A 23,111-nucleotide genomic window follows, 5' to 3' on the forward strand; every position below is an offset into this window, starting at 1 on the left:
CTGCTCCAGTGGAAGGGTCCCTGCCTGTGGCAGGGGTTGGAGCTGGAGGAGCTTTAAGGTCCCTTCAACCCAAACCAGGCTGGGGTTCTATGGGAGGGCTGGCCAGGGCTGGAGGATGCTCTGAACCCAGCCGGGACCCCAGCGGTGCCTGTTGCTGGTGTCAGCACCTGGGTAAATGATGCTGTAAGAGCAGCTCTGACTTTCTGCCTTTAAATAACTGTTAAAGAAACTGTGCCCTGCTCTTATGGCAAGGCAGCTGTAAGTGAATGGCCACTCATATTTGCGTGTGAGTGACTCTGTTTTCCTTAATGTGCTGTGTATTTGGTGCTGGCTGTTGTGTCCTACCCTGTGCCACTGGGGTTTGCATCCTGTACAAAAAGCAGTCTCTGCTTCTAGAAATGAGCAGCATGACAGGAGGGAGCAGGGCTGGGTTGTCAAGGGAGGCTTTGTGGGACAGAGCTCTCACCAAGACCCCTCTGTGCGGGGGTACCGCTGACTTTGGGTTTGTTCCCTTCTAATCTCTATCTGAATGCTAGACCTGTGGAGGAAAGCAGCCTGACTTGAATGCAACTGGCATATTCTAGGGGCAGGGGGAAGGAGAGAATTGCTCCTGCAAGTGGGCAGAAGAGGGTATTCCTCCTCACCGAGGAGCTTTTCCCCGCTCCAGTGAATCGCAGGATATTTAATGGATGCGCACCCTGATGAGCCAGGCCATAGAGTGAAACAAGCCCAGCATTGCCCTGAGTTCCTTGGCTGGGATGAATCGGGCTGGAGAGCATCCCACTGAATGTTGGGCTGCTCTCTGCTTGTATTTTTAGAATAATTGCTATAACCATTCTTTGGGATTTTTTTTTTTTTTTTTTGCTTAAAAACCACAACAGCCATTTATATATTTAACAATATATATTTATATATATATATATAATTTCTAGATCAGTACATTCATCAGTACTTGTTTTTCTTCACAAACAGAAGAACTCTTACAATAGTAGACTTTCTAAAATAAATACTATTAAAATAGAGCTTCAAAATAAATATTCTATACAAAGAAAACCTTCTGTGGTAACTTCTCAGGGGGTGTGTGTGGTGGGGTGGTAACGGAAGGGGGGACCTTTATCAGCATAGGAGAGGAGGGGGAATGCCCAGGAGGAAAGGGGGAGGGTTTGTCCAGTGGGCAAGCCAGTGCCTGGGGCGCAATGGTGTTGAGTTTAGGCACTACTCCTTGCAGCAGCACTGGGCTGGAGGGTGCAGGGGGGCTTTGTCTGTCTGTTGAAGGCGCTCTGCTGACAACGAGCTCCAGCCAGGGATGCGATGTGGCATTGCCCATGAAACCACCCCTTCTTGCTTCTGTGTGTGGGCAGGGGACAAACCCTGGCAATGAACCTGCAGTGAGCAGGTCAAGGTGATAAAGCCGAAGCACCCTGCCACCCTCCTCCTCCCGTGGTGGCACAGTGCCTGTTCCAGGGGAACCTGCCCTCACCTCCCCGCTTGCCTTTGCCATCCCACCCCACTGCACTGGCACAGCCGGAGGCCAGAAGCATCCTGACGAGGTCTGTGCTCATTCGTAGCCATTCCTCAGCCTGCAAGGGCGGACCCGACCTGCAGGAGGATGGCCAGAGCAGGGGTTGCACCATGCCCATGGTACGTCTGGGGGGTGGCAGGAGACCCAAGTACCTTAAAAGGGGATGGGAGAAAGGAGGCGCTGGGATGAGGGAAGAGAAGGGATATGGAATCCTTGATTGGAGACGTACCCTCCAGCACAGCCCCCGCCTTGGCTGACCCCAACCTTTATGAGTGCTCTGCAAGGAGCTCTGCACTTCCTTGCCTTGCCCTGGCCCATGAGCTGGTGGAGCAGAGTCTGACCATGGGGTTGGGAGGCTGAGGAGAAGAGGGAGGGTGGCTCTGCTACATTTACCACTGCTCTAACACATCCACTAATGCTTTACAGTCTTCCAGCATGGGACCGGCTTACAGGACTTATATATTAAAAGAAACCAACAGAGAAATAGTTTACAGCTATGTACAATGAATGTAAATCCATACGGGATTGCTGGGTGTATGTACATGAGTGTAGATTGGCACAGTGGCGACCACTCCAGCGTTGTGTTTGCTTGCAAGGACCATGCATCTAAGCCATGGGCTTTGCTATTGCAGGTTTTCAGCACAGGTCCCCCAGGAACAGCCAGGGACAGAGGGTCAAAAAGGCAAAACAACCACTGGTGGAAGCCATTTGGATACTGTATGGTCCCAATAGGGGAGGGCAGCATTTTCTAGTCTATTTGCATCTTAGCAAAATGATTTCTCTTATTAAATACAATACCTTATACATTCAACCAACAGTTCAGCTAGTTTGGGGTTGCTTTTCCTTTTATCTCTTCCCCTCCAGTTTGTGCAAGGTAATCAGTACGGTTCTGGATCCCCAGCTGCTTCCTTCTTTCTGGTGTCCCCAGAGGTGTCAGCATGAGGATAAACTGTAGGACTTGGTATCTGGTGACAGATGTAGCATCCCTTGGTATCTGGTGACAGATGTAGCATCCCTTTTTCTATACCTGCAATTGAGCTTAACTAAACCCCAGACACCCAGGTTAACTGAATTCCAAAACCGAAAGACACCACAAGTCCCATCAGTACCCTCCTGCCAACCCCTACGCAGCAAGTGTATTGCAACCGAGTCAATGGGATTCCTGGAAATGCTACATGAGCTCTGCCTATTGCTTATCTAATTGGAGATGACATTTCACTGTCACTGCTGTGCATTTACTGAGGAAACGTCCTCTAATTACAAAGGAAAAAGACTAGATCAGGTTTCTGCATGCAACAAGTACCTGCCCGCTTCTGAGTGCTGCATGGCTGGACAGAGATTTTTACTTAGCACCTTGTAGTTGTTGAGAGAAAGGGGTTACTGCATCCTCGGGGGGTGCTGCATCCGAAGGGAATGCAGAATCAGCCCCAGGATGAGTGCACGGGCAAAGCCGATGATGGTCGCTTACTGAAAACCATGGGCACACTCTTTAAACAGCCTCTCTTCCCTCCCCTGGCTTTCCCATGTGTTTGTTAGCACTAAAATAAGCACGAACAGCATTCTGTACACTGAAAAAGACACGTTTTTGTACAGAGGAGGCAGAAGTCGAACAGCAGCAATAGAGATGGGGAACGGGCTCTGCTCCAGCAAATGCCATTCATCCCCCAGACACAAAAATCTTAATAGTTACTGAGCCAAGAGGAGCTTGTTCCAGGAGAGGAGGTACTGGATTGATATCCCTATAAAATACACCCAGGTGTATCGGACACCCAGGTTTGTGTGACTTCTCAACAGAGCTTAGAGGTTTAGAGAAAGAAACCCCGAACGTCTTCGGTTTGTGGCGTGAGTTAAGATCCAGCACCGGGGAGCAAGCGCGCGCGCTGGGGAATGGGATTTGAGCAACCTCCTCCTGGAGCGGGTTCGTACTGGTGGTGTAGAATTACCATTCCATTGGGCAAACCCCACGGATCAGCTGCAGGCAGAACTCACGGTGTTGGTACCACCGCCGGAGCACCTCCCGCTGCCGCTCCTCCCGGGGAGGGAGCACCCTGCTACCAGCTTGCTTTCCAGAGAGGGTCCGAATGGCTGTGGCCAGGTGGGTTCAGAGAGAGCAACGCGCCCACCGCAGAGAGGCCCTTGAACAGAGGAACCGTATCTTTACTTGTGGTTCCAGGCCTTTGAGGGATCAAAGCTGTTGAGAAACGTGGACTTTGTGTGCAATGGGCCCCTCTAACGGGGTGCAGGTGGGGAGGGAGGGCGGAGGGACTCAACCCATCACCTTCGGCAGGCTGCTGGTAGCGAATCGGTTTGGAAGGAAAGCAAAACCGGGAAGCCCATCCTGGCTAGGAATCCAATGCAGCTTTCTGTAGCTGGGAATGGGCATTGCTTGTGCGGCCGCGCCTGTCAAGCAAGCAGTTAATGGTTCTTGTGGTGTGCAGGCATGGTGAGCAGCCGTCCGTCCAAACCAGGGGGTTCTGAGCAGCGGTACTTCACGATATACATAGGTTTGCAGCCTTCACTTGACGTTATTAAGATTCCTCCTTTGGCCCCATCTACTTAAACTCTGACCAGTTCCAAAACCCTGAATAACCCAAAGTGCTTCAGTTTGTGGAAACAGTTGCTTCTGCTTTCTTCAGATGCAAAAGACTAACGGTATCCTCAGAACACAGGTTATTAAAAAGAGCCAATGCCACTGCGGAGTGTCCTCCCACTCCCCATCCTCCCAAACTATCAAAAGGGCTTCTCTGGCCTGTTTCCTTGGCTCTCAGGCAGCGCCTTGCAAATGACACTGTTTGTGTTTTTACATCTGCACCCGGGCCGGCTCACTTGGTCGTAGCATCTCTGGGACAGCTTGACGCAGCCGGTGGCTGGCAGGTAGCAGAGCAAGCAAGGGAGCACCAGGGAGAGGGCGCTCATGAAGGACCAGCGGGCACAGCAGTTTGAGTGGGAGCAGGAGCAGGGGTGGTCGGCACATGTGCCCTCGTCGTCCTCGTTGGTGCAGTGGTAGAAGATGCCCTTGACGAGACACATGCAGGTGGAGTAGTTGACCAGGTTCTGTGCCGAGCAGAGGCACTCTTGGTTGCACACCCAGCACGAAGGCAGCGTCCGGGGCAGCGCGCACTCCTTACACTTGCATTTGCCACAGGCTTCGCACAGCAGAAAGTGCTTGTCCAGTTCCTGAGACACGGGCTCCTTCAGGTCCAGGGGTTTGCAGTTAATCACCTTGGGCTGAATGCGAACCGCTCGGGGGGAGGACTGCTCCGCCACGGGTGCTGGGGCCATGTGGTCCAAGAGCCTTTGGTCTGAGGAAGTGCTGCTGCTGCTGCTGATGGAGCTGGGGCGCCCGCTGAAGGAGATCCAGGGGTGGGTGACATCCTGCTCACAGCGCTGCGGGTGCTGGTTGGTCAGGACCAGTTCATGGGGGCCTCGGGGACGCTTCTGGGCTGCCAGCTGGGCAGCGGTGGGGTTGTCGGTGTAATCGTTCTCTATGTGAGTGGTCTTCATTTGGTCAATCGGCAGGATGGTGAGCGGGTGCTGCAGGCGCCCATAGGGGATCCGACTGTCCAGCAAGGGCTGGACCATCACAGAGTTGGGGACAACGGTGATGTTGTGGGGGATCCGGGGCTCCATTGATCAAGCAGTCTGAGTACGGGTGGAAAATCTGTTCTTAAGTATTCTGGGGGAAGGAAAGGAGAAAGAAAAGGGGTAGGGGAGAGAAAAAGGGCATCGTTATTGAGTTACCCTTGACGGCCTTGAGCAAGCTGCTCTAGTGGAAGGTGTCCCTGCCTGTGGCAGGGGGGTTGGAACTGGATGTGCTTTAAGGTCCCTTTCAATCCAAACCATTCTGTGGTTCTACCCTACAACCTTGGATCAAACAGGGCTCTTTACTGAGGCTGATTATTGTGCAGAAGGTCTTCTGGGGTAAACTTAGAAGGGAGTCAGAGCATTTGCCCATGTACAAAATATGTCACCCTTCGCTGCTGTGTTCCTCTCCCTAACCTTGGCCATATACAGCTCCTCTGGTCCTGGGAGGGCTACCATTACTGCGGGGCCCTGAAGTGCTTGTGTCTCATTTTTTCAGGGCGAAAGCACATCTCAGGGTTACTGCTGTGCGTTCACATGCTTTTTTGTCAGCAAACTGCCTGAAGCGACTTAGCTGAGGTTTGGGGTTTTTCCTCAATTGACCCTGATCCCTAAAAGCCCTGATGCAAAACTGTGGCTCGTGGGAGCATTGGCCTGGTACAAAGACGCTTCGGAGCATGGGGTGAGCACTCGTCCTCGCTAACCCTGAATCTGCCTGCGGGAGGGTGGCTTGGCTTTGGTGAGGACACGTCCTGTCTCCACTTGGAGCCGCTGGGCTCGGAGGCTGCTTTCAGCCTTCCTGCAGGAGGTGGAAGCTCTTGCTCAGCAGCTTGTCTGGGTGCGAAGCAGGGCCGGGGCGAGCACACACACGGGTCAGACCTGATTTGTCACCTCACGCAGGTAACCAGGCACTCTGAAACACTTCAGTGGGCTAATCCTTGGTCTGAGCGCTGTTTACCAGCTACACCAGCTCAGGCGCCTGCTGCCGCAGTTTCTCATTTCATTGAGAGAGTGCAATTTATCCTGGAGCCAATCCAAAGATTCAGTAGGACAAGAAACCACAGGAAGTAACTAAACTTAAATCAAAGAACGGAAACGACTCGGTTCAAATTTAGAAAGTGCACATTGTTTTCTAGTAGATGTGCCATTTCCTCACGGGGTGACCTTTATTCATAAATAATAGAATGCTGAAGAGCAGCTTTAAAGAAGGGCTGAGGAAAGCTTCAGAGCAACTTGCAGGAGGGGAAAAGCTTCTGGTATCAAGAAAAAGGAAACAATGCACAGCTTAAGGCATCGCCAGTTGTTTGTGTTCAGAGAAATGAAGCTTTTTCCAGCACCATGAGAGAGTTTAAGGGTAGAGCAGGCTGGAAACCAGTCAGGAAAAACATGCATCAAACTACAGCCAAGATGTGTGTGCGTGTGCGCAAGTAAATGTATGTGTATTGCAAGAACACGCTCTCCTCTAACCTCAACACAACAAAAACTGGAGCATGAACTAATTACTCATTTATAGAAGGAGAAGGGGAAGTGCATTTTTCTTTACCCACTGAATAATGTTACCAGAGGCCACTTTTGCATTAGTAAATCATTGCTGTGATAGGTCACTTGGCATTTGAGGGGCTGAAAATCTGCCAGTTCTCCCAGGATCAATAGGAGTGAGGGCTGATGCTGGATGGAGACCAGGGCAGTGACACAGAGTGGGAAGGCACATGGCACCTCTGGGTGCTGGCACCGGGTCCTGCCTGCTGGGCTCCTGTCTGCTGCACAGGGCGAGCAGGAAGAAGTGCTTTATGGAGCAGGGATGGTGATTATTGGAGTGTGGTCCTTAGGCTGTTTCTCTTCACAAGTTAAAATCCTCTGCTGGGTCGTAGCCATTCATTTGGGTTTTTTTATTTCATTATTCATAGCTCACTGACATCCTGACTCGAGCAACAAGAGAGTTTTCAGAGCATCTCTTCTTATTTACTGTATTTCAGAGTAAAAAGCAGCAATGATTCTGACAGCTGTGGGGCATTGCTTTTCTTCTGTATGTCAGAATCCAATGTCATGATATAAAAAGGACTTGCTGCAAGTCATAGTTTAGCGACAGATTCAGCTCTGCATGAGCTAGGTGGTTTGTCTGCAGCAAGACTTTGACTTCACGGGGTTTTGGGGGTTTGTTTTCTTTAAGGAGAGAGATGCAGCTGTGTTGGCTGCCAAGAGTAAGTGCAGCAGAGCTGATGCTAGATGGAAGGTAGCTGGAGGAAATGGTGGCACACTGAAGGATGTTACAGGCCTGACTGCTCCTTCACGTCCCTGGCATCAGTGCCTTCAGTGCCTTTCCCCTCTAGCATGAGGCTCTGTGTTCTGGCCTGAACCCACTCCCCGTTGTTATCAAGCCTCTGGAATTTGGTCTGTTTGCCGCATAGTTAGGCTGGATCCACGGAGCACTATTTTGTTTAAGGTGCGGTGTGTGCCAGCACTGGATGGAGGAGAGCTGGGCAGCATCCGCTGCCTCCATCAACGTAAACAGCCTGACTTGATGCTGATTTTCCTAGCAGGGCCGCTCTGGTGGCACACGGAGGGGTTCTGCTTCACTGAGGGCACCCCACAGGGAGCCCCTTGCCACAGCACCATGGGAGAGCAGGAAGCAGGAGGGCAGCAGCCCCAGGACAGGAGTCAGCATCTGGGCTTTACATTAACTCTGTAATTGCACAGTCTGCCATGGTCCAGAACCCGCGGTGACATCACATGGAAGTTATGTTATCAGATTAGTTTGGAGACATATTACAGCCACAGGCACTCTTAGAGCACCCAAACCCTGGTACACAGACGTGGCCATAGGCAGGCAGACATTAAAGATGGCTTAACTAGATATGCTAATGCCGATCAGGAATTCAGAGTTTACTAGCACAGAAGGGAGATGAACCCTGGACTAAATACTGCACTTCAGGATACTTAATGTTGAAAACTCTTCATCCTTTTCCCTTATAATGCTGCTTCAATTTGTCTTTCTAAGAGGGAAACTATTTCTGCAGAACAAGAGGAATGGAAGCTCCGACATGGCAAGAGACCTGCAGATACCTGGGCACAGGATCTCTACTCGGATAAAAGCTCTGGAGTGAAGACAGAAAAATGAGGCCCAGCTCTCCTAATTCCCAGCCCCCTGCTCTGGACACAACCTCTCTCTTCTTGAAGATCACTTTGAAGTCACTACGGATACACACTCTACCAGCTTTTGGTGCTAGAACATGGTCCTGCAGTGCCGGCCCTGCCACAGTTAACTGCTGCCACTTTTCAAGCCACTCTTATAAGACATGAATTTCTGTCCCTTATAGAATTTTCCAAGGCCCGTGACTACGTTGCTGCTGCTGGTCCTGTCACAGGAAGTTTCAGCAGTGCATAAGATTGCTGGTGACAGATCCAGGTCAAACATCTCGTGTGCTGAGCTAGAGAGTGAGCTGAGTGGTGCTGGTCCTGCAAGCAGGCTCTCCTCCACTGGGATCTGCCCAGATGATGACAACGTCAGTCTTTAAGGATGTGGTTACTTCAGGTTTTGTGTCTGCCTGCTTCCCCTAGCACATGCCTTGAGCACATCTTCCCTGAGCTGTTTCTCCCTTAAGCTTTATGTCTGCATCGCATGAAAGAAGAGATTGTAGCAAAGGGTACTAGGCAGCTGTTTACGTGCACAGCACTGCATCTCTCATGGTAAAGAAGAGGAATCCAGTCAGGTTCTCAGGTTAAGGACTTGTGCTGGACCAGAAGCAAGTCAAGAAGCCAGGCTGTTCCCGTGAGACTGGGTATGTGCATGGATCCTGGCGACTTCCTTGGGAGATCCTCCGGGACATCATAACTTGACCATTTTTGGTTGCTGTGCTCCCCACAGGGGGGAAATGCAGCTGCAGCCAGTCTGAAATTGTGCCAGGATGACTGGAACAATACAACCAAGTCATCCTTTGAAATGCAATCAGTTTGCAGGGTACCTCATGACTGTTCACAGGAGTATCTGCTGTGATGTCTGCTCAGCAGCAGGGAAGCTCGCTCCCACTCCAGAAGCAGGACACTATGCCTTTCCTCACCGCCCCACCGGGAGCACACCACGCACAGGATGCTTGTCAGGAAGGACAGCATTGCCTTGAGCAGCACTGTTGGCGTTTTATAAACTGCAGCTTCATCCCCAGTCAAAATTAATGCTTGGGGTGACCTGGCAGAAATTAAGACCTTGGAAAAGGACAAGAGCTGAAGGGCTGTAACCCTGGGGTTCTTGCACTGGCTCTGAAGGCCTGTGCAGGTGAGCAAGCTGGGGTTCAGAGGGTCTGGTACCTGAAGTGACCTAATTCAGCATATGGCACATGGAGCTGGCCACTGCCTGAAGCAGCCCTGGGTAGAACTGGTGACAAATGTGGGGCACTTTGGTTGGGAGGGGATGCACAAGAGAACAGGCTGAGCTGTCTCCACCACCGCCTTCAACTGCAGTGCCTGAAGGTGCCTCTGGCAGCTGCCCAAGGAGGGGATGGTTACTAGAGATGAGTTGCAAACGTTAACCCCCCTAAGAGAGAACAGTTCTGCTTGTAGGACTCATCTGTGGCGGTAAGGAAGGACTGAAGTCTGTGGTGCCAGTGTTGCGAATGGATCTTCTTCTGGCAAGGGCAGTGGGGTTGTGCTTGCAGATGTTGAATTAATTGAACAGATTTAAGGTAACCAGCTGTGTCATTTAAAGAAAACTGCAGATTAAAAACGAAATACAGAAGAGATAATGAAGCAGAATAGGTCAGAGATACTTGAGCTATGAAACTTTATGCCTTTGTTGTCCACTGCACTAATCCAGCCAGACACTAAATTGCATTTTAATTGAGGAAAAAAGCCGTACAGAATACTGGTAAACAAAATCAGCTAATCTTTGATCATCAGTAATTACAGACCTATTACAGCATTAACATGGGCACAGATTCACTGGGTGCAATTGTGCAGGCAATTGGCTGAAAGTAGACAGCAAGAAGGCAAATTCATGAGTATGCTCCTGCGTTGGGATTTGCTCCTTCCTTAGAGGTAGGTGAAACAATGGAGTTCTTTCCAAAGCAGACATGTCAGCAAGCTCCCATGCAGAGGAAGCTTCTCTTCCCCATGCTATCCAGGGACTGGATGGCTGCTCACCACATGCAATTTTCAAGTCAAAATATACTTCCTTCCAAGGAAGTACAATGGATTCAGAAGTCGAGCTCACAAACGTGCTGCGGTGCTGGCTTTGTCTCTTCAGCGAGATATTGCCAATTTCAAATTACTGTTGTACCAGATAATTGCAAGTCCTAAAGTTGTAGGAAACCAACTGTTATTTTCAAGTGTTTGGGTATAATTTCAGACTCAAACAGTTTGTAAGGTTCTTCAGTCACAGGAAATTCAAACAAACGTGACCGTAGGTTTTAATAGGATTTTGGACTTGCCTCCATCCTTTTATAGAAAGCTACATCCTTGTAGGCAATTCCATGAGCAAGCTGCATAAACCCCCAGGAAAGCTCATTCTCGTTAGTGTCTTTCAGAGCAGCTTTTGAAGCAATAAGGTTTGGTATCTTTATTTTCAAGGTGGGGCTGGGTGACTTGTCTGCCATGTACTGAAAACCAAAATGGAGCGTAACTTGAATAGCTCATGAGTGCAGAATGCAGAATGTTCACAACTGTCTCATTATCCCTCAGTTAATAATTTTTAAGAGTTCTTCCTTATGTTTAAACAAGGTTCTAGATGTAGGTGGGAACAAGTCCCTTCCTCTCAGCATCATTTTAAGCCCAGAAGCAGGTCCTGTCTGGAAGCAATCCTGCAAAACCCAGCCCTGGGAAACACGGGTGTGACTCGGGCATGTCCCCAGTGCCCACAGTCCCAGTGAAGTCGATGGGAAAAGGTGCTCCCACAACCACCTCCTAACACCCAGCACCAGGTAAGAGGTACTGCGGCTCCATACAGCCTGTTTCTGAAGGATGCAGGGGATTTCCACGTGAGATGCTGACATGCAAACATCTGAACACAGCCTTAAACATCATAGGAAAGCCCCAAATGCGCTGTTTGGTGTGTGATTGTTAACAGAGACACCACCAGGATGCTCAGAGCAGTAACGCAGCCACCAATAACTCTTTCTATCCTTTGTAAGCTGCATGTACCAGATCAGGGGTCGCTTTATGTCCCTCTAATGAATTATGCCTTAATTACACCTCATGAGCAGCCTGCCCCTTCTGCTGCCACTGAATGGCACCAGTGTCAGGTAAGAGCCATTTGCCTCAGACCAAGGCTTCCTCTGGGGTTGCTGGTGCTGGATTGTCCTGTGCATGCTCCTGAGCTGTGGTACAGCCTGAACTACTCGCCTGGAGCAGTGCTGTGAGTCAGTGATGGTGAAGGGACAGACCAGAGACCTCTGAATCTTGTCACCTCACAGCTGGATGAAACTTCCTCTTGGTTACTAGGATGCTAGACCTGCAATTATCCAGGCAAAAGCTGAGTTACAGTCTCTGAAAGCAATGAGACAATCATTAAGATCAACACGCAGGTAGGAATAGTTGCAGTAAATGTACTGCAGAAATTGGCTTATTTTCTTTGCTATCTGGGACACACAAATTTCTAAAGCAGGGCAACAGGGAAAAAAACAAACCAAAAAAAGCAATAGGCTCTTTGCAGGTAAGTCTGAATACAGAGAAATCATCATAATTGAGAGCTATGTACTTTGAAGTAGCATAGTGTCAGGTCAGGCACGTATTTCAAGGCCTGCGCAAGTCAGCACCGTTCAGGCTCAATGTAACCAGTGCAAAGTTCCTCTGAATTACCACTGCTTTCAGAACAACCATGGCGAGTCTCTCTCCTGTGGTGGTTTGGTTACAGGGTCTGGAAAACCTTATCCAGGAGGTGCTGATCACAGCAGCATCCCATGCGCTGGGGATGTGCACAAACCCTGCCTTGCTGGCTCCACACAGCTAGCTACAGCCCCTCCCTACAGCTGTTTGGAAAAGAGGGAAATACCCAGGACACGCATTGAAAATGAAGGCAGGGTATGCGGGATAAGAGCTGTCCTTGCTATCAAAAAGTACTTGTAAAGGGAAGATCTATAGGGCTTCACAGGGTGTGTGTGCTCCAGCTGGGTCAGGGCTGGCTTCCACTGTAGACAATGAGGGTATCACCCAAGGACCCGCATCCCAGAGGAGGAGGTGGTGATAAGGGAACAAATTCTGCCATTGCCTTTGTCTGGAATGAAGGACATCCTCTTGTCCAGGGCTCCCAGGCCACGCTGCCACTGACGGAAGTCAGAAAGCTCAATAAAAGTTTTTAATGAGGGAGGACTACACTTGGAGTTAAAAGAGACCTTTTACTAAGCACGTGTTTTTAATGCGTGACTAAGAATAATGTATAACGTTGGAGTTCATTAAGCTGAGTTTGGCTGAATTTCCAGTCAAGCTGTAAATGCTTTAAAAATGAAAAAAGCTCTTTTCTATAAAGCGTATATTAATGTTATCAAACTATTGGTATGAATTATTCTTGTTCGCCTCCCGAACAGCCTCATCTAGCTAAGGAGAGCTGGAATTTTCTCTACGAGTAATAAGGGAAGGGGGGAAAAAAATAGAAAGCTGATTAGGGAAACCTGCCATTTTTAAACGGAGGCGCTCGATTCTTGCCAGAGTGTGGAAATTCGGAAGCTGGGAAGTGAGACCTGTAGACTTCCAAGAAGCTGTCTCTGTCCAGCTGAAGCCTGTTCCTATGGTGCGAGTGAATAAAGCACATTTTGAACCACGAACGTTCAGACCTCTCGGGACTCCGATTTCTCAGTCAAGGCTTTTTATTGGAGAAGAACATTTATTTTAAGGACAGAAAACCAAGCTCAGATATGATCTATTAAGCTAATGGTAGTAAATGATAACCACATTAGAAGGATTTTCTATGTTCTTAAGGAAAAACATTGTATTGCATTCGAAAAGAATAAACCCCAAAGAATACTCGTGCAACTGTTTGCCTATAAAAAGGCAGTTTTAAGTACTGGGCTGGATGTGAAACATCGTACAGCAACATGACTATTTCTTTTTCTCTTATGGTTAATATTTGGAAACCCATCAGAACTGTGAATTATCATTGCTGTGGTGCTGCAAAGGTGGTGAATTTTGGTGCTCAGTCTCAGAATAGGGTATTCTTTTTTTTTTTGGTGGGGAAACTGCTTTTTCAGATGTTGCATTTCCCACTATGGTTTAGGAATTAGTCATGATTCCATGAAAACAGCTTTTGTTTTGCTGTTTCAGGAGGGGAACAAATAATTTCTCCCTTGCACATACCTCACAGAGCGTTTCAAAAGGACTGCAGTATTCAGAAATGGTCCTTTTAATTTTATAATACCAATATAGAGTCCCTTCTAGCAACAGAAAACACAGTAGCCCATGGAAAATGGCACATTTATCAATGAGACATCCCCAGTGGGGTTCCAATAACTGAGAACAACCCCTCCTCCTGCTATCATTCATTTTTTTATGGAGAAGGGGGAAGCCAGTCATCAGGATCATTGTGATTCCGTGCACAAATTGTAGCTTTATTCTTGAACCCAAACTAAAGGGAGAGGGGGGAAGCCTTAATATTGGGAAAGCTGGGTTTCTCTTTACCTAATTAAAGAGCAGTCCCTGAGCTGATTTTGACATGCTGCACCCTTAGCATGGTATGGGAGAAAGGCAGCAGCTGAAGAAGTTTTAAAGAATCTAGAACATGCCTTTTCTACCCTGGGTAAGGCAGGGATGTTTTTCCTTTTCTCTTTCTTTCTCTCCTTCACCCTTTAAGGAAAAACTTGGGGGATCAAACAATTTAAATCAAGAAATCAGACCCACGATCACTTAAGGAAATAGAGGGAAGCCTTTTCCTCCTGCGATTAACACTGATACTCATTTGCACTGCCATTTCCAAGGGCTGCGTTCCCAGTCCTGCTTTCCCTTAAGACCTTTGTGCCTTTTATATGCCCCTTTCTGTTTTTTCCATTCCCCTCCTAATACTGAATTTTCAGAACATGTCGTCTCCAGGCTTGTCTTTCTCCTGTGACGCCAGGACTGGTACCAGAAAAGAAAATCCTGGCTTATCTTTGCTACGCAGTTGGTGGGGAAGAGCAGCCGAGACAGGTTTTGCCTCCATATATAATATATTCCACATACCTTTATGACATGGTTCTTAGGTACACATTTGTATTACTTGTATTACTTATCTAGCCCTTAAAATACATCATCCATCCAGACATCCAGATTTAAAACAAGTGTACAGCAGGACAGGGAACAGAGCAGTGGTGGAATAAGACACAGAGGCCAAAAAAAAATAACAGAGAAAAGGACAGTTGTGTGAAATAAAATGCTAAAGAGCAAAGGTCACACAGGAAAGCTCTGACACACCAGTGCTGAGCTCTGAAGTGTCCTATTATGGAGACAGCTCAGAACTACTTGACACTAACAAGACATAGGGCTGTGGAAAAGAGAGGAAATGTGTACAGTCAGTTTTCATATGCCAAAGCAAGAAATATCTGATTCTTATTTGTCAGCCCAGGTGGCCCCATATTTATGCTCCTTCTCAGGGGAAGGAAGAAGGGATGAAGGAGATGACATCCCATCAACAGAAAGAAGAGCCGTATTCTGTTATAAAATCCCTGCACGCAAACCCAGCACAAGTATGGTGAAACCTGCCTGCCATATATGTACACCAACTGCAGATGTTGATGAACAAGCACAGAAGAGAGGTATAAATGAGAGACACGGGCACACAAATGCAAATTCTGCAAGAAACATGATATTCCTTCAGAACGCAAAGTCTCCCGTAGGTTGTGAGGCACCAGGCAGATATCCACTAGGCATAATTAGAGATAATTGCTGTTAGAAAAGTCATAGTCAGAAATATGCTTATGATCAGGGATCTTGAAGGGTCTGGCTGAATGCATCTAGAAAGAGCACAACATTTCCCTTTGGGGAACAGGCTTGATTTTGCTTTCTCCACTTAACAACATTTAACATTTGCTCACAGAAGCAGATCTCGTACTTACTTTAAATACTTCAGCTAAGACCATCTCTCCATAGGCGAGTTAATCCTAAATCCGAGGCGGAGGAGGGGGCCGGACCTGGGAAAATCCTGGCAGGAGCCGCTGGAGCTGCGGGAAGGGACCTGCGAGCGCGGCGCTGTCAGCGGCCGCCGCGATGCTGCAACCGCCGCTGCCTGGGAAAATGGCTATTTTATGAATGGGAGGGTAGCGGCTCCTCCTGCGCATGCGCGGGCTCCGGACTCTATGAATGGGTGGGCACCGGGGCGCCAGCGCGCATGCTCGCCTGCCTTTTATGAATGGGGGGCCGGCGCGGCGCGCGCTCCCGGCGGTGGCTCGCGCTTTTTTTTTTTCTTCTTTTTTTTTCCTTTTTTTTTTTTTTTTCCCCCTTTTTTTTTTTTCTTTCTGTGTTTTTTTTTTTTTTTTTTTATGAATGGAGCGCAGGCGGCGGCTGCGCGTGCACCGCGCCCCCCGCCCGGGGCTGCAGGTAACGGCGGCTGCCGCGGCGGGGAGACGGGAGCACCGGCCCCCCCCCCCCACCCCGCTCCCATCCGGACCCCCCCCCCCCCCCGGACTCGCCCTGTCCCGGTCCCTCCAGGCGTGGCCGTTGGGGGGGGGCAGCTGTGAGCGTGCCGCATTCCCCCCGTTATCCCCGCCCGGCCGCCGCCGGAGCCCCAGTTCGGGAGCGGGGCGGCCTCGGGCAGCGCTTCCCGTCGGGGCCGGGGCGGGGGCTGCTGGTGGTGATTCCCGTTCTGGGCCGTGCGGACGGGAAGAGAAGAGATCCGTGATTTGTCCCCGAGCTCGGCGCTGCGGTTTCTCCTTCCCCCGCGGCACCGTCACACGCGTCCGGCCGCCGCGCTGGGAAACCGCGAGTGAAAACCGCGGCTGCATCCGCGTGTGGGGTTTGGAACCCGCTGGGTTCCTTCTGTGGCTCTTGCCTCTCGGGGAGGCCGGAGCTGTGCGGGTTGCACAGAGCCACCCAGAGCGAGAGGCTGGTCCCCGTTTGGAAGTGAGCCATTGATGTTCCCAGCTTTGCTGCTCTGCCCGTGTCCTGCTGGACCTCACCGGGCGGTGTGTGAGGCCCTCAGGGCCAGATGTTTAAACGATCCTTAGCAAAGAGCTGCTATTTTGCTGCTCAAAGCTGAGCTCCTCTGAAAACCTTGCCCTAACAGCATGCCGAGAGCTCCCAAGCGTCCTTATGTGCTTCACTTCCCATTCAGCAAATGGAGAATCTCCCTCCTCAGCTGGGCAGCAGCGGCTGTGGGCCGGCTCTGGGCACAGTCCTCCAGGATCCTCGGAGGCAGGTCACTTCACACTGAAAATGCAGTAAGGATAATAATGTATTTCTAATAAGAGTCATCTTCAGAGCACAAACCAAGACCCTTCTCGTTTCCTGCCGTGTTTGTGGCACACGTATTTCAAACCTTGCACAGCACTGAAAGAATTCCGGATTCTCTATACATTTAGTACTAATATGAACGGTGAGTGTATGTTATTGCAGCTACACCCTACAGAAAAGATTGCTCTAAGAGCGTGTGCTCCAGGGCTGATGGTTTAATTCCATGTGTGTGCGTGTCTCTCTGAGGGCAGTGGGAGCTGTGTTCACAGGTCATGGGCAAATGCAATTTGACAAGGGAAGGGCAGAAGAAGGAGACTCTCTAAAGAACAGCTTATCAGAGGGGTATGTGAAATATTATGAGGCTTCAAATATGCCCGATGGGTGCTTGCTTTTGAGAATGAATAGAATATGGTTGTTAAAAATGTTGCTTTGTTATTAGTTGTGTTCTTTATGGTAAAATACTGCTTGAAGGACAGGCAAGCATAGAAATTCTGCATCTGATTTCGAACGCTGGCAAATAAATGGGTAATGGATGAAAATGAAGTTTTAAAAGAGCTGATGGAGAGGAAAGAATACAGTAATATCTCTCTCTTTAGTGCTGGAAACCATCTCAAAGCTGAGAGACTCCAGTGCCTGAACAAATAAATATCTGCTCTGATCCCCTTATGTTACAGCACTGGCATATGTGTAAACTCTGAGCCTTGGTTGGGGTTTGCAGGCATGTCGGAGCGCTGCAGCAGTGTCAGAGGCTAGCATTCTGGAATTAAGGGCTGCTCTAGATGAATGCTGTGTTCTGTGTTTCAGGGTTGTGTGTACAATGCACTCGGGAAGTCTTTTGTTGCAGGACAGTTTGTGTCTCCCCATGAGATGCAGCGTCTATGTGGCAACTGCAGGCTGCTGTGTAGCGGTGAACGAGCCTGACACTGTAATTACAGTGCAGTTACTGGCAGAGCCCAGCTAGACCGTGCTCTCTTGACAGGAGCCCTAGCAATAAAACTGAAAAAGGATGTAAAGATTATTGTATGTGTGTGGAGGGGTGAGGAGGAAATGGGCTCAGGCCATATGGTTCCAGTAGAGAACGTTCAGGGGGGCTTTCACAGGAAGGCTCTGTGGCCTGTCCTGTGCAGCGTGCACACAACCTGCCGCTGAGCACGCAGCGGTCTCAAGGCTCAGAACCCGAGTCTGCCTTAGGGGGATGTGTGTTGCTACCCATGTTTTTAAGGTTATCTTCCTTTTTTCCCTACTGTTAGAGAAAACCAAACCGTTCCCCTTGCAGCTGGGGTGTTACATGGAACACGCGCTTCCTCCTCTGGGGTTCTCAGTCACAAAATTATTGGATCAAGCTATAATAACGAAACGCCATAAGCTGACCCCTGGGCCCCGTTCAGAGGAGCTCCTCAGCCAACCTTTCTTCTTTACCTGCTCTCCCTCGGGCCCGGGAGAGCTGGGTCTATGGTGAGAGCCTGGCAGTCGCTGCAGCCGGCTCCTGGGCTCGCCTCGGAGCAGCTCAATGCTGGAACGTGGCTCTCCGGCTCTGCCTCTTGTGCGAGTGCGGGCTGGCAGGTCTCCAGGAAGGGCGTGTGTGTCTTGGCCAAAAGCTGGTGGTTTAAGGAAATGCATGGTTCCTAATCTACCATCAGAAAAAGGCAAACATGCAGGCAATTTAGTCAAGTGAAAGTGCAACCCCCTGGGGAACGCCTAACTTGTGCTTCTGAGCCGTTCTGAACGGGTAGCCGTGTTCTGTCTTAAATCTTTGCTCACTTGGCGTTTTGCTATCTTTAAACCGGATCAAGAGCATATGTGTAGACTTTATCTGCTGCAGTTTTCATGTTCCTCCAAATCCTTTCTGGCTGGTGTTTGTAGGCTTACGGTAAGTTGGCGCGCAGGCGCTGCTCCCGTGTGAAGAAGTAGCTAATTCCCTGTCTAAACTGATGCTGCATGTGGAATTTCCTAATTTGCTGGCAGTGGGCTCAAGTTATTACAGAAGAAGTGGTTTTTAAACTTGGCCTTGCCTCTTGAAACCAAAGGATGCCCTTATGGGATGTTTTGCCATCTGTTGGTAACACGAGAGGAACTTTTCCCTTCTCATTATTTATTTAACTGTTTCTCTGTGTTATAAGGATGGAAACTGTGGATTAACATTTCCTGTTAAAAATAAGGAAAGGGGATATCAGGTTTTTTAGCACCTCTTAGAAATAGTTCATAAAACCCGGATAACTGGATCTGTATTTTTTCATCTCCTGAGATTATATGCTTCTTGCATGGAAATGTATTGCTGCAAAATCAGTCAAGGGCAGCATCATATATTTCTGATGGTTTGATGCTTGTGATGAATTGTTTGGATGTTGCTATAGGAGTTCTCCCCCCCACCCTGTGCATTGTTAATGGCAATTATTGTGCTGGTCAATTGTGCCTGGAAATATGTGAGGAGTTTTTGATGTGGAATGACAAAGGTGTTGGTAAAATGGTCACTGCTGTGTTGGCAATGGCATCGTGGGCTGTCAGTCACAACCTGAACCAGGTCCTTGTTGAGATGCCCAACAGAAATGAGGTGCTACAAAATAGATGCCAAACAGGAAATAAGGGTGCCTGCTGAGATGCAGAGCTATTAGACTTGCGTGCAACTCCTGTAGGGCCGTGCTGTGTCTGTGGGCTTTTAGGACTATCAGAGCCTGGGAGGATTTAAAATGATTTACTGTATTAATCCAGTTCTTTGGAGCTTCCTTTTGGATTGCACCCCTCAGCCTCTGTGGGAAGCAAGAAAGAAGCCCAGTGTTTGAACTCGGAAAGGGAGGGAGAGATGGATGAGTGGATGGGTGTCAAAGCAGACGCTGAATTCCTGGTGGGTAAAAGGGGGTGCTGCGCCCATCCACACGTTGGTACATCATGAAGTGTCCCTGAGCTTTATCTTGCTGCCTTGAAATGCCACAGCGCAGAGCAGGGGCCTCTCCCGGCAGCCAGGCTCCCTGACACGGGGCAGCACATCCCTCTTCTCCTTACGAAATTAACTTCAGGAGCCCTGTAATCCACCCTGGAGGTGACTCAGTGTCCTTATCTCTGTTCCAAATGGAGCTATGGAGGTTGTCCACTCCTGCGGCACACATGAAAGGCCTGGGTTTCCTCCTCTCTTATCAGGCACCTGTTGCTTGTAGCCAGACGTTACTCACATCCTTTAAGTCACATCTTGTTTTGCATAATTAACACCAACTGTGCTTCATTTCCTTCCTTCCCTCGCTGCTTTACTCTGTGCCCTTACCTGGCTATGGAAACAGGGTTCTTTTGGAGTTTAATGCAAGGAATGAAAATCGGGTTTGAGGTGGGAGGCATAATGCCAGCACTTCTGCTTGCTGCCGTAATTCAGCATTCACTTTTGTTTGATAATTCACTTCGGCTTTTAATAACCACTGACCTGGTTTTCCATGAATAATTCAGTGTATATGAGCAATTACAGTAACCGCCACTGATAACTAAAGTGTGAGCTCAGCGAGGTGGGATAAAAGTGCCTAAAGAGTAAAGTGAAAGGTAATGAGGAGTTTGGAAAGATGGTCTGTGTGAGGAAGATGGAGAAATGGGATTCTTTAATGGTGGAGAGAGGAGAAAGGAGATCCTGAATGAGCAAAGAGAGAGCATCCAGAGCAAAAACTGTCCCTGTCCTTCCTCATCCCATCAAACCAGTCATGATTTGCCCTCTCTCCTGAGGAGGCCAACAGGAGCTCTCTTTTTCACTCCTTTATTTTATATGTTATTTCTGACTTGCCTGCAGCTTTAGTTCCACCTGGATGTACCGTTTTTGTGCACTCGCTTTTCCAGGTTTTGCTGGTTTGAGGCTGTTTTCTGATTCGTGTTTGCTGTGCGCTGGCTGGCTCAGTCTCGAAATCTGAACTCACTGCATCAGAAAATTCACCATCCGTTGGGATAAAAAATTCCATTGAGGCAAATGCAAACCCTGAAGCTGGTGCCTCACCGGAATACAGGTTTTAGATGGGCTCTTCCGCATGGCTGCTGCTCGCGCAGGTAGAAATCCTTGGGGTAGAGAGCAGGCAGGGCCTGGTTGTAAGGGGGAAGCAGGGCTCTGAAGCTGCTGTGATTGTTCCTGCTGTCCAGCTGGCAGAATAACAGCGCCTGTTATCAGGCAGAGACTCTGGACATCTCAGATATGGATTTTCCCATCATAGGCCCCAGGTCTGAAACTGAACCCGCGCCCCCTCTGCGGAAGGGCTGTGGGTTATTTACCAATCTCCAGCACACGGCCACTTGATAGGAGGCTGGTGAGGGCACTCTGGGAGCTGTTTCCAACTGTTTCCCATTGAGCAGCTCATCTGAGGGACCATAAATTGGGAACGTTTCTATCTGTTTTCCTGAGTATTTATTTACGGTTCAGGTCAATCGTCTCCAGAAACACAATTCTGCTTACAAACGACATTCCTGGGCTGCATTCCCAGGCGTTCCCATGTGACTCCAGCATTTTTAGCAACTAAATGAAGGAACGCAAACATGTTTTCAGGGCAGTGGAAGTGTTGCTGTCCACATTCTCCCAGGCTGCCTGGTCCCAGGTCTCCTGAAACACAACAAGGAGAAGGTCGCTTCTGCAGAGCATCCTGTGTGTAGGGGGAGCTTGGAATCAAGCATGGAGCTGTGCAGGGCAAGCACAGGGGTGTTGGTCATCCTGCAGCTTCATAAGGAAAACATAATCCCATGTCCCCACTGGACGTGTGGAGCTTTATGTCCCGCAGCAGCCCGGAAAACAGATCTACTCCTGAAACACCCCAAATCGTGTAAACCCTCCTTGGGCCTGCCTGAGCCTTCACTCCTGCCTTGTGGGGCAGATGTGCCCAGCTGTGGCCAGATGTGGCCAATGCCCTTGCTGGAAATAGCTGGCCCCCTGGCATAGCACAGCCGCTTGTCTCTCTTGGGGCTGGAACAGCTGGGGATTGTCTTTCCTACTGGATTTATAGGCTTGTCGGTGTATGCATGTATGTTTTAATGCTAAGGAAGAGCGGGCGCTAGCAGCCTGTAACCTGCTGGCGCACCTTTCCCACAACCCGATCGCTTTGCTTGTGACTGAGAAAATGAATTTTCATAGGGAGGAAATTGTGTTCCCTGGCAAACAAAGCAACACTGTGGAAAAGTACTGACACTAAACCCCTGGTGACTGTAAAGCAGGGCTTTATGCCCTTTTTGGTGTTCCTTTTGCTATAGCAGGCCGGTATGAGCCCGAAAAATCCAAGTGTTGGGATTGTTCTCACTTCTGTGGCACCAGTCCATAAAGAGAGCTACCAACTATTGACAGGAGCCTGAAAAAAATGCATCATCCTTCCCTGAAACCATCGCTAATAACCAGTTACACTTTGAATAACCCTCCTCTAGCTCCTTCCTAAAAAAGCTACATAACTTTCCACTGCAAGGCTCCATTTAGAAATGATGTCATTGATGAACAGCAAAACAACCACCTAAATATCAACTTTTTTGCTCGTATATTGCAATGAAGTGATCAAAAGCAGACAGCAAATCCATCTTTGCTTTGGCACGAATAAGATTTATTCATTCCACCTGACATAGGCAAGGATACTGATCACTCATAGCCACACTGAGTTAATCGTGTCAGCGTAAAAACTCCAGTAAGCTACTGCTTTGTGCCTGTGCCCACATCTGTAGAATTGGGTTTGCCCTGATAAAAGACTACAGGGAAATGATCTCCGAGGTCCCTTCAGTTAACTAATCTGCCTTCAGCTTTGAACTGTTTTTTGCGACAATCAGTTTTGAGGTGTTGGGTAAGAGGCTGGGACTGTTTCTTTAAAAAGAGCTGAAGTCCTACAATGCAAATGTATAACTCACTTGTGCTTACAACTGATTGCTGGGGCACCGCTGCTGTGTCTTTCCTGTTGCCCTTCTGCACTTGAGTTTATGAAACCTGTAGCAAAAAGGAACATATTCAATTCCAGCTTAGCTACTGCAGTGGTTGATGGTATTTCTGGTCACCAGTTCCTGGTATTCCTGAAGTTAAGGTTTAAAATGCAAAAGCTTCGGGGGAAGATGGTGTCTGTGAACTGCGGCTGTGCTGATGGAAAGTAATTGGGGTTTTTGTATACTATAAACTCATTCTGTGTTGTAGCTCTTTGCTGTTTCTCCAGGACTGGTGATGATTAACTGTGTGTTTTAACCTCAGCTCCTTTGTGCCCCATAACATTAATACAGGTCGTGTGTCTCCCTTTTCCATCCCCATGCATTAATTTTTAACTAGCTTTGATTTGGGATGTGATGTGTGTATGTAACACGTAGTACAATAGGAAAGGATGAAACGTGACGTTTCATTAATGATTTATAACTTCTGAAGTAAGTTGGAAGTTAAAGATCCTTAAGGATGTGACATTGCCCAAGCCCCTGGTGTGATGTAGCTCTGAATCAGCGTTTAGTGTGAACTTCCAAGCAGGTCGATGGGTTCCCCCCACATCACCCTGGCTGGCTGATGGGCAGCTTTGCTGTTGCTCCCTGCTGAAGAAAAGCCCCAAATAACACATGAAACACCTCTTACAAAGAGGTGCCAAGTGAATGTCCTGCTTCTCCCTCCCCATGCTCTGCTGGAGCGGGGTGCCTGTGACCCACGGAGCAAGGGGAATTCTGCTTCTCCCTGCAAAATCAACTCTGATCCCTGTTTTTCCATCCCTCC

At 48.9% G+C, this 23,111-nt stretch overlaps 1 protein-coding gene across 1 annotated transcript; it reads right to left on the reverse strand.

The window, feature by feature from the left end:
- Positions 1-934: 934 nt before the first annotated feature.
- Positions 935-15,283, reverse strand: SPRY4 (sprouty RTK signaling antagonist 4). Its single transcript, XM_065690558.1, has 2 exons — positions 15,112-15,283; positions 935-5,198 (listed from the first exon to the last, which is right to left on the reverse strand). Exon 2 carries the CDS (start codon positions 5,150-5,152, stop codon positions 4,253-4,255), a length of 900 nt encoding a protein of 299 aa, XP_065546630.1. The 5' UTR covers positions 5,153-5,198; positions 15,112-15,283; the 3' UTR covers positions 935-4,252.
- Between the last annotated feature and the right edge of the window lie 7,828 nt (positions 15,284-23,111).

The sequence above is a fragment of the Lathamus discolor genome, chromosome 10 (assembly GCF_037157495.1).
Source record: "Lathamus discolor isolate bLatDis1 chromosome 10, bLatDis1.hap1, whole genome shotgun sequence".
NCBI classification, from domain to species: domain Eukaryota; kingdom Metazoa; phylum Chordata; class Aves; order Psittaciformes; family Psittacidae; genus Lathamus; species Lathamus discolor.

Excerpts from the sequence above, each read along its gene's own strand:
- SPRY4 (XM_065690558.1), bottom strand. The coding sequence starts at position 5,152 with ATGGAGCCCCGGATCCCCCACAACATCACCGTTGTCCCCAACTCTGTG.